The sequence below is a fragment of the Phyllostomus hastatus genome, unplaced genomic scaffold (genome assembly GCF_019186645.2).
Source record: "Phyllostomus hastatus isolate PE091 unplaced genomic scaffold, TTU_PhHast_1.1 phas_contig_113, whole genome shotgun sequence".
In the NCBI taxonomy this organism is placed as follows: Eukaryota; Metazoa; Chordata; class Mammalia; order Chiroptera; family Phyllostomidae; genus Phyllostomus; species Phyllostomus hastatus.
Window position 1 is genome coordinate 3351988 of NW_025333530.1, and position 14407 is coordinate 3366394.

The 14407-nt window shown below is 37.1% G+C and overlaps 1 protein-coding gene across 3 annotated transcripts in view; it reads left to right on the forward strand.

Annotated features, from left to right (window-relative positions):
* Nucleotides 1–14407, forward strand: part of ELMOD1 (ELMO domain containing 1) — an 81627-nt gene that overhangs the window by 47673 nt on the left and 19547 nt on the right. For all 3 annotated transcript variants that reach the window (XM_045838804.1, XM_045838796.1, XM_045838812.1), the window contains 3 exons: nt 481–578; nt 3858–3987; nt 13897–14030. In XM_045838804.1, the coding sequence (XP_045694760.1) occupies nt 481–578; nt 3858–3987; nt 13897–14030 (362 nt within the window). The remainder of the gene's footprint in view (nt 1–480; nt 579–3857; nt 3988–13896; nt 14031–14407) is intronic.

Consider the following 14407-nt stretch of genomic DNA (forward strand, 5'->3'; position numbering starts at 1 on the left):
AAGCCACTATTCTAGTTTTTATAGCACATAGTTAAGCATCCACATAAGAGAGAAAACCTATTTTTTCAAGATTCTTGAATATTATTTTTTAATTTTGGTATCCTTAAGACTATATCCCCCATGAACTTCACTCAATCATAGACATAATGCCCAGTAACAGTGGAAATCAGGCATGTTGAGAGAGAAAAAGAAAATATTTTAATGTAAGTAGTTTAAAACAGATGAAAATGGTAAAAAAAAACCTTATTAGTTTATTTTATGTTATTACTTTAATCAGGAAAATTGCACTACCATCATCATGAAAATGTCAAATTTACTAGAATTAAAATACTAAAACAATATTTGCTCTTAGTTTAGTTTAGTATCTTCATAGAGAAGCTTCAAACAAATACTCGAAGCCCCTATCTAATAGACCCTAAAGGGGCCCCACTTAATCTCTGGTGTTCATGACAAGGAAAATGATTGAGACCTGTTTTCCAGCTGTTGCAGACTTCAGTGAGTGTTCACCCTGATGCTATTGAAAAAACTATAGAAGACATCATGGAACTGAAAAAAATTAACCCTGACATAAATCCACAGTAAGAACTATTTTTATTTTGTAAATATAGAACACAAGTCATGGCTATGCATTTATTATTTATTTAATGCACTTGTTGTCTCTCTCAGTCTGTCTGCCTCCCTCTTTCAATCTCTCTCTCTCTCAATCTCTCCACCTCCCCAGTCCCAAATCATCTGCAATGTTTTGACTTTCAGATGAAGAATAAAGCAAAAGGGTACCTTTTTCATGTTTATAAATAGCAGCAACTTTCTACTTTTTATGATTCATGCTTATGTTCTGCGATGCAATGAATGTAAGAAATATAATGGATGGCTCTGGTATCAGATGAATTAAAGGGAACCTATTTCATCAACAGCCATTTCATGCAATGCCTGTGTTTTACCTTACAGTAAAAGTTCAAATTGTAAATGTGCCCAGGCTGATTCTGCTCCATCAGTTCATGACAGGCTGAAAATCTTGGAGACAGTTCCTACATGCCTGTCAAGAAGTCAGGCATGTGTGGGAGGGAGAGATGGTTTTTATATGAAGACTTTAGAACTTTGTACTTTATTCATCTCATCTTGGAAGTATTAAAATGCATTTGGCAATGTACATGACATTTAAAATTAGTTTTATCTTTTCCATTGAGAAGAGGAATTTTTCAGTAAAAAATTGGGCTACAGATATTGGAAAGAATAAATTCTGCATGCAGATATATTTAGAAATAGTTTCGGTAGGTAACAAGCCATCTTTTAGATATTCATGTGAACTTCAGGTGTTGTCACTGAGAAAGGTTTTTAATTGCCAAAGACTGGGAGCTATAGTTAAAGGGAATATTAGAGTTCACTTTGCATATGTCTATCTATTGGAAGGATTCTAGGTACTAGCTAATTGGGTTTCACCACAAAACTGCATTTCTATTTGGTCTCTATAGCATTCTTTTGCACACGCCAGCTACTTAACTGCCTTTTTCTTATTTGGCCATTAAAGATGATTTAGTTATGCAGTAAAAGTCTTTTTGAAACCTTTTGACATATATTTTATTTCTCTGGGAAAGTGATAATAAGACAATTTATTTTAAATTAAGTTGAACGAAAAATTTAAGACTACCATTAGGCATGAAGGATGTATTAGACTTATAATCACATTTAGAGATTGTATTAATTTAATAGCGGATCTCTTCTGTCCCTTCTGTGAAAGTTATATGTTTCATTCAAGAGCATTTCCTTGCAGCTATTCTTTTGATTGTCTTTAGGAAAAATAAAACCTTATAGGTAGTAGATTGCATTTTGCTACTTTTTTTCCCCATACTGACATTCACAAAATGTGATTTTTTTAATTTAAATAATTTTCTGGAAAAAATCAAGAAATAGAGCAAGGGGAAGTATTTTATAATTTATCAATCTATTACTACTATTAACCTCACTTTGCTTTAATTACATTTTTTTCCAAGTGCTGCTTATGCTGCTGGTAAGAATTACTACAGTAAAAATTGAATTGGATTCTCTTGTTCCATCTTCTTTCATTTTTCCCACTTTCCTCTTTTCCTCAGAATTAACTCTTTTCAGTCCTGCACTGTTTTCCTGGGTGACCAGTGCCACTGTTCACTTTTCCTATATTAAAATACCCGATTTAGCTTTTTGGTGTTATGGTAACAAGTAGTGATAAGGGTCATTTAATTGAACATTCTTTTTTTTTTAAGATTTCATTTATTTTTTATTTTTTTTAAGATTTTATTTATTTATTTTTAGAGACAGAAGGGAGGGAGAGAGAGAGAGAGAAACATCAATGTGTGGTTGCTGGGGGTCATGGCCTGCAACCCAGGCATGTACCCTGACTGGGAATCGAACCTGCGACACTTTGGTTCGCAGCCCACACTCAATCCACTGAGCTACACCAGCCAGGGCCTGAACATCCATTTTTATGTAAGTTTAGTATTCTGGGTTATCTGACACTGCCCTCTACATTGGGGGTAAGTACACAACCTAAGACATAATTTTCTGTTGCCCCTATTTTAGTCTTAATTTTCTATACATCTTATTCCCCTCCCCACCCCCCCAAAAAGATGATGATGACACTGTGATTGTGATTATAATGACCATCACAACAAGGATGTTCAAATTTAGTGAATGAATTAGGGATAGGCGTATATGGGAGAGTAACTGTTGGGTTAAATCATATGAAATTGCCAACATTCAACTATTTTGAATCACAAAAGCTAATGACTGTAAAGAATATAGCAGGAATAAATAAATGTGAAATAAATACTTCCTTTAGATTTTAAAATGCCAGCAAATGAATGTAGGCAAATAATTTATATGACTGTAGTTTATATGAAAAAAGAATCTTAAGAATCTGGTGATTAGTTAGCCATCTGTTTAATATACCTGTTATGTGACTGCTAAAAGAAACCCTGTTTTATCTTCTAAGTTATAGGCAAGAAACAGCATTTAGACCACAGGAATTAATGATCCTGTGTGTCACACTTGCCAGCTTGCTTTCTGTCCCAGTCATGTGTTGTAATGGTACTGTTAAACATGTACATTCAGAGAAGACTGAGCAATGTAGTAAAACATCTCAAAACCATGTTGCATGAGAAGGAAGTGAAGGAACAGAGGAATTTGTTTAACCCTAGAGATGAAAGTAGAAGAAAGAATTACTATCTTAAAATAAATAGACATGGGAAATGTGGAAATACATTTTCTCAGAGAACAGAATTTGAGCCACTTGGTGGTAAGGAAAGCAGATTTTGTTTCAGCCTAAAAAAGTGTTCAGACAACTAGAGGAGTTGAAATGGAATGGGAAATCTTGTAAAGTAGTGAGTTCTTTCTCTTAGCATGGCCTCATCTGTTCAGGAATGCTCCCAAACAGAGGTATTTTTGTTGTTTTGAAAACTTTTTTACTCCTAAGCCTCCTACAGCTATTTCCTCCCTCTGTCACTATCTGTAAACACACACACACAACCCTCTGAAGTGTTCTGATATACCCACCTACTGGGGGCTACATGATCTCTAAGAACTCATTATCACCTTTATTTTCTATATTTCATAAGTCACCTGCATAAAACACTCCCATGTTTTTTAAACCACATCATTGCACATGGCTTAAGAAAAGGCCAGAATGAGAGGGAAGTTTCAGCCAAGTTCTGCAACTGTCCATGAGTTTTAGTAAGAAGTTGTGCTTCTATTAGATCCTATTTGTGCAATTTCCTACATATTAAATGAACAGGAAAAGTCCTGTTGTGCATACAGCGTGTGAACAAATACCAAAGTGTGTTTTGTTTTACTTCATGTGTGTTTCTTCTTTTTGAACACCTTAGGTTGGGAATCTCTCTTCAGGCTTGCCTTCTGCAGATCGTTGGGTACAGAAACCTTATTGCAGATGTGGAAAAACTGCGCAGAGAACCCTATGATTCTGATAATCCCCAACATGAGGAAATGCTTTTGAAGGTTAGTCCTCGAGCACATTCTAGGCCTTTGCTTGGGTCAGCTAATGTCTGCCAAGCACCTTCTATATGATAGGCATTCCATCATCTATTTTCAGAAGTTAATTTAGAAAACACTTTAGATTACTAATTTAGTTCTAAAGGTTGATTTAAAATTTTTCTCTTAATTTTTAATTTAAAATTCAGTTCTTTGAGGTAATGTTTTAATGTAATGATCTTATGTGATCTGATGATATATTTTGAAACAGTAATACAACAACAGATCATATAAGATTCCTAAGGTCTTGTTTCAATAGCCAGAAGGAGTATTTAGAATTGCATATTAGTCTTTCAACAGTTTTAATACACCAGATATAAATCTTTACCTCCTCTTCTACTACTTTCCAAGTTACATGAATAAATAATCATCATTAAGGTCTTGGGTAATTTCCCAAGAGGGCTATTACTGAAGCAGAAACCAACTTCATCTTCTTTGATGTTTATTAAAAGTCATAAATGGAAATCCCAGGTCACTCTTTGACAAATGCTGTTTCTCCTATGGCTTCTGACACAGTTAAACAATCTAAACTTGAGCCAAATGTGAAAGCCTACAAAAGTCACCTCTGATGCTTTCTCAGACTACAAAAGAAAATTGGCTTTGCATCTAAAGTCTCACATGGATCTTCTAATGAAAACTTTACCTCTAACATCTGAACCAGCAAGAAAAGTAGGCTTTACCAACTAATTCATTGTCCGTGTCTTACTCACTTTTGTGACCCCATGTCTACAGCAGTGCCTAAAATTCAAAAAAGCAGTAACAAATTGGAAGAAAGCTTAGCTGCCCTAACTTTATTTATTGAAAAATATCAAGGCTTCTGGCCAAGATGGAGGCATAGGTAGATATACTTTGCTTCATTGCACAACCAAAAGAAGGACAACAACCAATTTTAAAACAAAAAAAAAAACAACAACCAGAGCTACCAAAAAAATCTAACTGTGTAGAAGTCTGACAACCAAGGAGTTAAAGAAGAAACATTCATTCAGCCTGTTAGGAGGGGTGGAGAAGGGCAGCCAGGGTGGAGAGGATGTGCTTCAAAGCAGCAGCTGATGGGCCAGGAGGGCAAGGCGATGGCTGGCGGACCAGGCAGTCCCACATTTGCGTGCAGATAAACCAGGAAGAACAACTGGGGAGTGAAGTAGACCATGCAATCCAGGGGTCCAGAACTTGGGAAAGAAAGCTTTAAAATCTCTAGGTGTAAACACCTGTAGGGGTTGTGGTGGCAGGAGAAACTGCCAGTCTCACAGGAGAGGTCATTGGAGGGGCCCACAGGGTCCTAGAATGTACACAGGCCCATATACCCTGGAAAAATAGCCCCAGAAGGGCCCAATTTGCTTGTGGGTGGGGGAAGGAAGGTGGGGGAGAGAAGAAGCAAGTGGGGAGAGAGCCCAGCAAGCACCATCGTTCCCTTTCTGACATCTCCCCCACATATAGCACCACAAGGCAGCAAAGTGGGTTGTCCTGCCCTGGCAAATACCAAAGGCTCCACCTCTTATAATGTAACAGGTACACCAAGAAAAAGAAATATGGCCTAAATGAAAGGACAGATAGGTCAAAACTCCAGAAAAAGAACGAAGTGATAAAGAGATAGCCAACCTGTCAGATATAGAGTTCAAGACACTGGTAATCAGTATACTCACAGAAATGGTTGAGGATGGCTGCAAAATAAAGGAAGAAGTGAAGGCTGTAGAAAGTGAAATAAAGAAAAATATACAGGGAACCAAAAATGAAGGTAAGGAAACCGGGACTCAAATCAACAATTTGGACCAGAAGGAAGAAATAAACATTCAACCAGAACAGAATGAAGAAACAAGAATTCAAAAAAATGAGAGGCTTAGGAACCTCTGGGACAACTTTAAACATTCCAATATCTGAATCATAGGGGTGCCAGGAGGAGAAGAAGAGGAGCAAGAAATTGAAAACTTATTTGAAAAAATAATAAAGGAGAACTTCCTCAACCTGGCAAAGGAAATAGACTTCCAGGAAGTCCAGGAAGCTCAGAGAGGCCCAAAGAAGTTTGACCCAAGGAGAAACACACCAAGGCACATCATAATTGCATTACCCAAGATTAAAGACAAAGAGAGAATCTTAGAAGAAGCAAGAGAAAAGGAGACAGTTACCTATAATGGAGTGCCCATAAGACTGATGTTTCAAAAGAAACCTTGCATGCAAGAAGGGGCTCAAAAGAAGTATTCAAAATCATGGAAAGCAAGATTATATCCAATAAATCTATCATTTAGAATAGAAGGGCAGATGAAGCACTTTCCAGATAAGGTCAAGTTAAAGGAGTTCACCATCAACAAGCCCTTATTGTATGAAATGTTAAAGGGACTTATCTAAGAAAAAGAAGATAAAAAAACACGTATAGTAAAATGACAGCAAACTCACAATTATTAACAACCACACCTAAAACAAAAACAAAAACAAACTAAGGAAACAACTAGAACAGGAACAGAACCACAGAAATGGATATCACATGGAGGGTTAGCAACAGGGGAGTGGGAGGAGGAGAGAGGGGGGAAAAGGTACAGAGAATAAGTAGCATAGATTGGGAGGGTAAAAATAGTAAGGGAAATATATAAGCTAAAGAACTTATAACACATGGACATGAACTAAAGTGGGGGAATGTGGGTGGGAGAGAGTGTGGGGTGGAGGGGAATGAAGAGGGGAAATGGGGCAACTGTAATAGCATAATCAATAAAATATATGTAAAAAAACACCATGGTACATTTACACAATGGAATTCTGTGCAGCAGAGAGAAAGGAGCTTATACCTTTGAAAGAGCGTGGATGGAACTGGAGAGCATTATGCTAAGTGAAATAAGCCAGGCAGTAAGGAACAAATACCACATGATCTCACCTTTAACTGGAACATAATCAACAAAAGAAAAAAGCAAATGAAATATAACCAGAGACATTGAAATTAAGAACAATTTAACAATAGCCAGAGGGGAGGAGGGAGGAGACAGTGGGAAGAAGGATTTTCAGGAACTGCTGTAAAGGACACATGGAAAAAACCAAGGGGGACCGTGGAAGCAAGGGAGTGAGGTGGGTTTGGAGGGAGTGGGGTGGAGGAGGGAGAGAAAATATGGACAACTGTAATTGAACAATAATAAAGTAATTTAAAAAAGAAAAACCAATAACAAACAAAATAAGGAAACAGCTAGAACAGGAACGGAATCACAGAAATCACATGGAGGGTTATCAGTGGGGACGGGGAGTGGGTAGAATAGGGGAAAAGGTACAGGGAATAAGAAGCATAAGTGGTAGGTACAAAATAGACAGGGGGAGGCTAAGAATAGTATAGGAAATGGAGAAGTCAAAGAACTTACATATACAACCCATGGACATGAACTAAGGTGGGGAATGTCGAAGGGAGAGGTGGTACAGGGCAGAGGACGATAAAAGGAAGGGAAAGAAGGAACAACTGTAATAGTATGATCAATGAAATATACTTTTAAAAAGAAAAATGTCATATAAGTTGTAATTTTAAAAATGTATCCTGTTGTTTTTTTTGTGTGAAGGAGTATATATTTTGTGTATGTAAGCACTTAAGTGGATGGCTCATTTGTCTCTACTGATTAGTGCCAGATCTGATGCGAAGCATTAAAAATTAAAGAAGCTTCATTCTTAACAATAGTTTTTCTCCTTCCCTCTCTTCTGCTTAATTTTACCTAAGCCATGAACTGAGCTTCATCTTTTATTGCCTCATTTTTTCATTCCTAATACAGGTAGTTGAGTTCAATAAAATAATCTCAAGGTGGGAGTTAAGAGGTGAAAGAAAGAGCCCTAACCTATGTTGGCTCAGTTCGTTGGGCATCATCCGCAAAATGAAAGGTCCATAGTTTGATTCCGGGTCAGGGTACATGTCTGGGTTGCAAGTTCAGTCCCCAGTTGGGGTATGTGCAAGAGGCAACCAGTAAATGTTTCTCTCTCACATTGATGTTTCTCTCCCTCTTTCTCCTTTCCTTCCCCTCTCTCTAAAAATAAGTAAATAATTAAAAAAAAAAGAGGTGAAAGAAAGAGAAGGTGGTATAATTAACAGACTAACCACAAGCACCTGAACAATTTGTTAGAATGGCTGAGTGCCTGCTAAATCAGTGACATTTGGGTACTTGCCATATACCATCTTAGTTGATCTGTTGTATGTGTGCTGGCACATAGTAGGTTGTTAACAAGTATGGGTAAATGCATGAATTATCGTAGTTCATTAGATAGTCAAGAACTTTTGTGATATGACTTATCTGTCATCATGATTTGAGCATGTATGTGTGATCATTTTTTACTGTCACTGCTATAAGATGTAATGAAAGTGATGGTTCATGTTAATCTCAGAGGTGAGCAAACAATGATCATTTTAATCCAGCTCTGATTCACATAGTGAATTATAAGCCAGGATAGTCCACTTCTGTATTAGGCACTTTGAGAAAAAGCATCTTTTCTGCCCTTAAGTGGTTTGTAATCTAGTTAGAGAGGTATGGCACATTTACAAATATCACTAAATCTTCTTATAGAGCTCCCCACAAATACCTCTTGAGTGTTTTCCATGCCAACTGCCTTATTCTAGCCATTATCTCCAACTTGGGCCACTAACACTTCCTTCCTCCCATCTCCTTAAATACTACTGGAGGGATTTAGTCATGTCATTCTCTATGTTGAAAACTTTAGGTGCCCTATGTTGAAACAATAGAAAGCCCATGCATCTTAGCATGCATTTTGAACCCTTTCCAATTTATTTCTTTAAGCTGTTTTCCTGCATCCCCATCACGTATAGCACCTTTCCACCATGCTCTGTCATTCACCCTGGCCCAGAATAGGTTGTGCCATCCCCTGTGGCCCAGGTATTTGTTCCTGCTGTTGCCCCTGTTACCTATTATTTTCACAGCAGAAGCTGCTCAAATTTTTTAAGTCCCTATTTATTGAATTTAGAAATCTTTTCTATCCTCCCCAAGCAAACTTATTAGTAGGGTCTCTATTTTCCTCTTCAATTTATATGAATTACAAGTATGATCATAACAAAATCAATAATAATAAAACATTCATTGAGGGTTTAGTAGGTGCCAGTCATGTCAGTAAGTGTCACAATAACCTTTTGGTGAGATATTGATATTAACCCCATTTTTAGGCGAGGAAGCAGGCTTGGCAGTTATGTGACTATCCAAGCTCACACAGTTAGGAAGGGTTCTACACTGCTCTACTGCACTACCTCTTGAGGGAGACTTTCATATATTGCTATAATGTTTAAGTGCTTTGATTTGTAAACTAGGCCATTATCAGTGTTTCTACTTAAAGGATAAAAAAAATGGATTTTATGATCATTTAAACATAGGCTGGAATGATACTGAGTAATATTACTTTACATTCATGTAGCACTATCCATATGAGTTATTCACATGGACATTTCTATTAAATGTTTATAATGAAATTGATAATAAAAGAAAAAATTTATGGGGATTCATGGCTTAATAGGAAAAATATAACCCAGAATTCAAAGATGCTCTCCTATTGGCAAGAGATAGTCTCCTGGAGACTTCAGTGAAAAGCTGCTTTTGAATGACTGGATGGGTGAATGGCCTTGCCCTTTCTGTTCTGCGGCAGACCCAAGATAAAGCAGAAGTGTTCAAATAAGCTTGCGGTAAAGGCTCAGCACAAAAGAGAACAGAATTAAACAGAGCATGGACCCTGATGGATAATAGCCTGATTCAGCATGCTGCTTCCATGCTGTAGCCTGTCATCTGCCAGAGAATCACCCTTTTTAACTCTAATCTCCTGCACTTGGCGGGTGGCTTTGTAATAACTCTACTCCCATCTCACAGTCTTAGATGGCCAGCTCCTCTGAGGCTCCAACCAGAGGCCCACCACTTAAGTTCAGATTTCCAGTCAGCTTCCAATGTGTGAGAAATCACCTCACATTGCAGAAGCACCTGGCCTCTTACTCTTAATTTTTTCAGGTACTGGCCTGTCTATCAGAAGAGAATCTAGTAATTCAAGCATTCTTACAGGAAATATATACATGGTAGCACTTCATATGAGTATTTTAGCATAAACAACTTCCATTTACCAAGAAAGTACCCTTATTAAAGCAGTTAAGATAAAAAACTTAAGTTTTATTAGCCATTAGTCTAGTCTGTCTTAATATACAAAATTATTAAAATGAAAATCCTTTTAAAAGCATTTTATTATTTAAACGTTTTACTCTCAAACTAAGTATTCTCCCAATGATGAGGTTTATAACTTACCAAGCATTTATTTCTATAATAAAATGCTTGCTTTTGCTCTTTTATTTCATTCACTTGACAAAACCAGATAAATTTAATTATGTAGGACTCTGAGGTTACTTCAAATTATTATCCATATGAATGTGATGGGATTTACAATGTTTCCTTTTTTTATTTCATAGTGTTCAAGTACAGTTGTCTACATTTTTCCCCACAACTCCCCCCGACCCCAGTCATCCCTACCTCCCACCCTTGATCCTGCTCCCCTTTGGTTTTGTCCATGTGTTCTTTATACAAAAAATTTTCTTTTTATTTATTTTTTCATTGTGGCATTAACCAAATTAGTTCCTAAAGGAACTTTTAAAAGAGACCTTTTTTTCTAATTTTTTAAGTACTCTTCTGACGAACTCAGAAATATTTCCTGTTTTGATGAATACAGAGCACTGGCAAATTCTTATGTGGATAATATAAAAAGAGATTTCTATTGCCCATGTTTCATATTTTGCTTTCAAGTATGACATAATTTACTCTGAAATTTTTCTCTTACTCTTTAGATTGAATTTACTGGTTATGCTACTAAAATAAAATATTGTATCATTTGAATAACACATAATTTTGGATTAGTACCTAAAATAACTTTGATAAATTTTTTGTTAGTATTTCCTATCATTGAACATTGGTTTTTTTTTTGAACATTGTTTTGTACTGTGTCAGATACGTGACAGTTCACTGTAAAAAGGTGTTTATGTATCCTGTTGTGCTTAAATTTTAAAATCTACATAACATAGAACAGGCAGTTTAGAAGTTGAATTATGTTGAAATAGTAATAAGGAAATTTTACATTTATTTTTGTCTCTATAATGAAAATATAATATAAAATATTATTAATATTCTTAAAGGCAAATTTGCTTACATGCTTATCTCTGTTTATTAGAAGGAACTAGTAGAGCATTGCATATCTGTACAGCTGTGATTGTCTCACTTTCTCAAGTAACGATGTGTTAAACATATATTTCTTTTTTTAATATATTTTATTGATTATGCTATTACAGTTGTCCCATTTCCCCCCCTTCTCCCCCCCCCCACCCTGTACCCCCTCTCCCACCCACGTTCTCCCCCTTTAGTTCATGTCCATGTGTCATACTTATGAGTTCTTTAGCTTCTACATTTCCCGTACTATTCTTACCCTCCCCCTGTCTATTTTCAACCTACATTCTATGCTACTTATTCTCTATACCTTTTCCCCCTCTCACCTCCTCCCACCCCCCTGCTGCTAGCCCTCCATGTGATCTCCATTTCTGTGGCTCTGTTCCTGTTCTAGTTGTTTACTTAGTTTCTTTTGGTTTTGCTTTAGGTGTGATTGTTAATAATTGTGAGTTTGCTGTCCTTTTACTATACATGTCTTTTCTTTATCTTCTTTTCTTAGCTAAGTCCCTTTAGCATTTCATAAAATAAGGGCTTGGTGATGATGAACTCCTTTAACTTGACCTTATCTGAAAAGCACTTTATCTTCCCTTCCATTCTAAATGAGAGCTTTGCTGGATAGAGCAATCTGGGATGTAGGTCCTTGTCTTTCATGACTTGGAATATTTCTTTCCAGCCCCTTCTTGTCTGTAAGGTCTCTTTTGAGAAATCAGCTGACAGTCTGATGGGAACTCCTTTGTAGGTTACTGTCCCCTTATCTCTTGCTGCTTCTAGCATTCTCTCCTTCATTTTTACCTTGGCTAATGTAATTATGATGTGCCTTGGTGTGTTTCTTCTTGGATCCAACTTCTTTGGGGCTCTCTGAGCTTCTTGGATTTCTTGGAAGACTGTTCCCTTTGCCAGATTGGGGAAGTTCTCCTTTATTATTTGTTCAAATACGTGCTCAATCTGTTGCTTTTTCCCCTTCCCATTCTGGTACCCCCTATAATTCGGATGTTGGAACGTTTAAAGGTGTTCTGGATGCTCTTAAGCTTTTCCTCGATTTTTTTGAATTCTTATTTCATCATGCTTTCCTGCTTGGTTGATTCTATCTTCCTTCTGGTCTACTGTATTGTTTTGAGACTCAGATTCCTTCCTTTCACTATTGGCTCTCCTCCGCGTATCTTCCTGCATCTCTTTTATGGTAACCTGCATCCTTTCATCTAAATTGTGCCCAAAGTCAACCAATTCCGTGAGCTTTCTGCTCACCAGTGTTTTGAACTGTGCATCTGATAGATTGGCTATTTCTTGGTCGCTCAAAAGGATGAGTCCTGGGGGATTGATCTGCTCTGTTGGAAACATATCTTATGTCTCCCTGTCTCTCCTTTTTTTTTTTTCCCGGTCTAGTCGCTCTTGTTATGGTGGGGGGCGGAGCCCTAGGTGTTCACCGGGGCTGGGCACCCCAGTCGCTAGATTGTGATGTTATATGTGGAGGCGGGGGCGGGAGCGGGGATGGGAGGGAACAATGGCGGTAGTTCCATTCTCCTGGGCTCAGACCCTTCTCTGGGATCCTGGGCTGCGAGCTCTGCCCTGGTCCACAATCGCTGCCTCACTGGGTCTGCCAGCCGCAGCTTGCGTACTCAGGGATCACCGCTGCATTCTTGCACCCTGGATGGCTGTCGCACCGATTTTGCGCCAAATTTTCCCCGACCTCCGCGCCAACCCCGCGCCCGCCCGGTTCTTCGTCTCCTACCAGTCTGGATGTACGGGTCTACTTCAATTTCTTGGCTGTCTGACTTCCATTCAGATAAATCCTATCAGTTCTGAGTGTTATGCTATCTGTAAATTATTGTTGTTCTAATCTTGGTTGTGCGAGGAGGTATGGTGTGTCCACCTATTCCTCCAACTTGCCGGAAGTCCTGTGTTAAACATATATTTCTATAGAAAACTTAGAAAAATATAACCAATTTATTAAGCAGTGAAGAACATGGTGCTTTGAATTTACACTTGTCCATTAATATAAAATTGATTATAATTGAAACATTTTTAGGTAACTCTTAAAGATAATAATATATTTTGAGGTTATTCATGAACATTACTGACCTTTTGTTTAGCTATGTGACATTTATTCTCACCTCATCCTAGATGAGCCCTAAGAAATAAAACTCAAGTCTATTTTTCTTTTTCTTAGTAATGCTGCTAAAAGTTTTGCTGTAAAGTAAGATAAGCATTTTCTAAGGATTTTAATAATGCATGGCTTCAAAATATTCCCTGTTCTCTCCTTCCCTTTACTCTTTTATATATTTTTGGAGATCCCAACAGCTTCTGTGGGAGATAGATATCTGATTAGAAATTAAAACAAATATTTGAAACACTAAAATATAAAAGTACACATTCCATTGCTTTCAGTGGGGTGATGTGGTCACATGTCACACAGCCTCTGGAAAATCCCACCGTATATTCATGAGAAGACGAGAATGAAAAAACAAAAACCTGTTAGTTTTATTATGAAATAATTTTTACCTCCCAGACCCTGAGAAAAGGTCATGGTATTCCTCCAAGAGTGTTCAGACAATACTTTGAGAACTGCTATTATAGGGAATTGAAAGATGATCAAATCTTTAATTGTAATATGTTTGCATGTATTCAGCTTTTACAGAGTTCCTCCTGATGGTGGTGTTTACAAAATCTGAGACAATGGAAAAGAATATTTATGTGTGCATACCAACAAGCTAATTTTCTTTCTTGTTTCCAGTTGTGGAAATTCTTGAAGCCCAATACTCCACTGGAATCTCGGATTTCTAAGCAATGGTGTGAAATTGGTTTCCAAGGTGATGATCCTAAAACAGATTTTCGAGGAATGGGACTTCTGGGACTGTACAATTTGCAGTAAGTAAAATGAAGAGTGGGTAAATATTAAAGTGATCTTGTCTCCTTATAATGAAATGACAGAATTGAGTTATTAGGTCCAAAAGCCACTTCCAAAAAGACTCCAAGAAAACATTCAAGTCCTCTGAGAGATAACTCAGGTTTGGAAAATATAAAAAGCTACTACCATCTTACTTTTATCTGGAAAACTTCATGGATTCTTTTAAGCAATTCTCAAATTTATTTATTTTATTTTTTGATTATGAAAAAAATTTCAGTATATACAAAAAACAGAAGGTTATTAAAGAACTCCTCTTTTACTAATCACCCAGATTTAGTAATTATCAAGGTTTTGAAATACTTGTCATGTTTGTTTTTTGGGAGGTAGAAGCATGTTA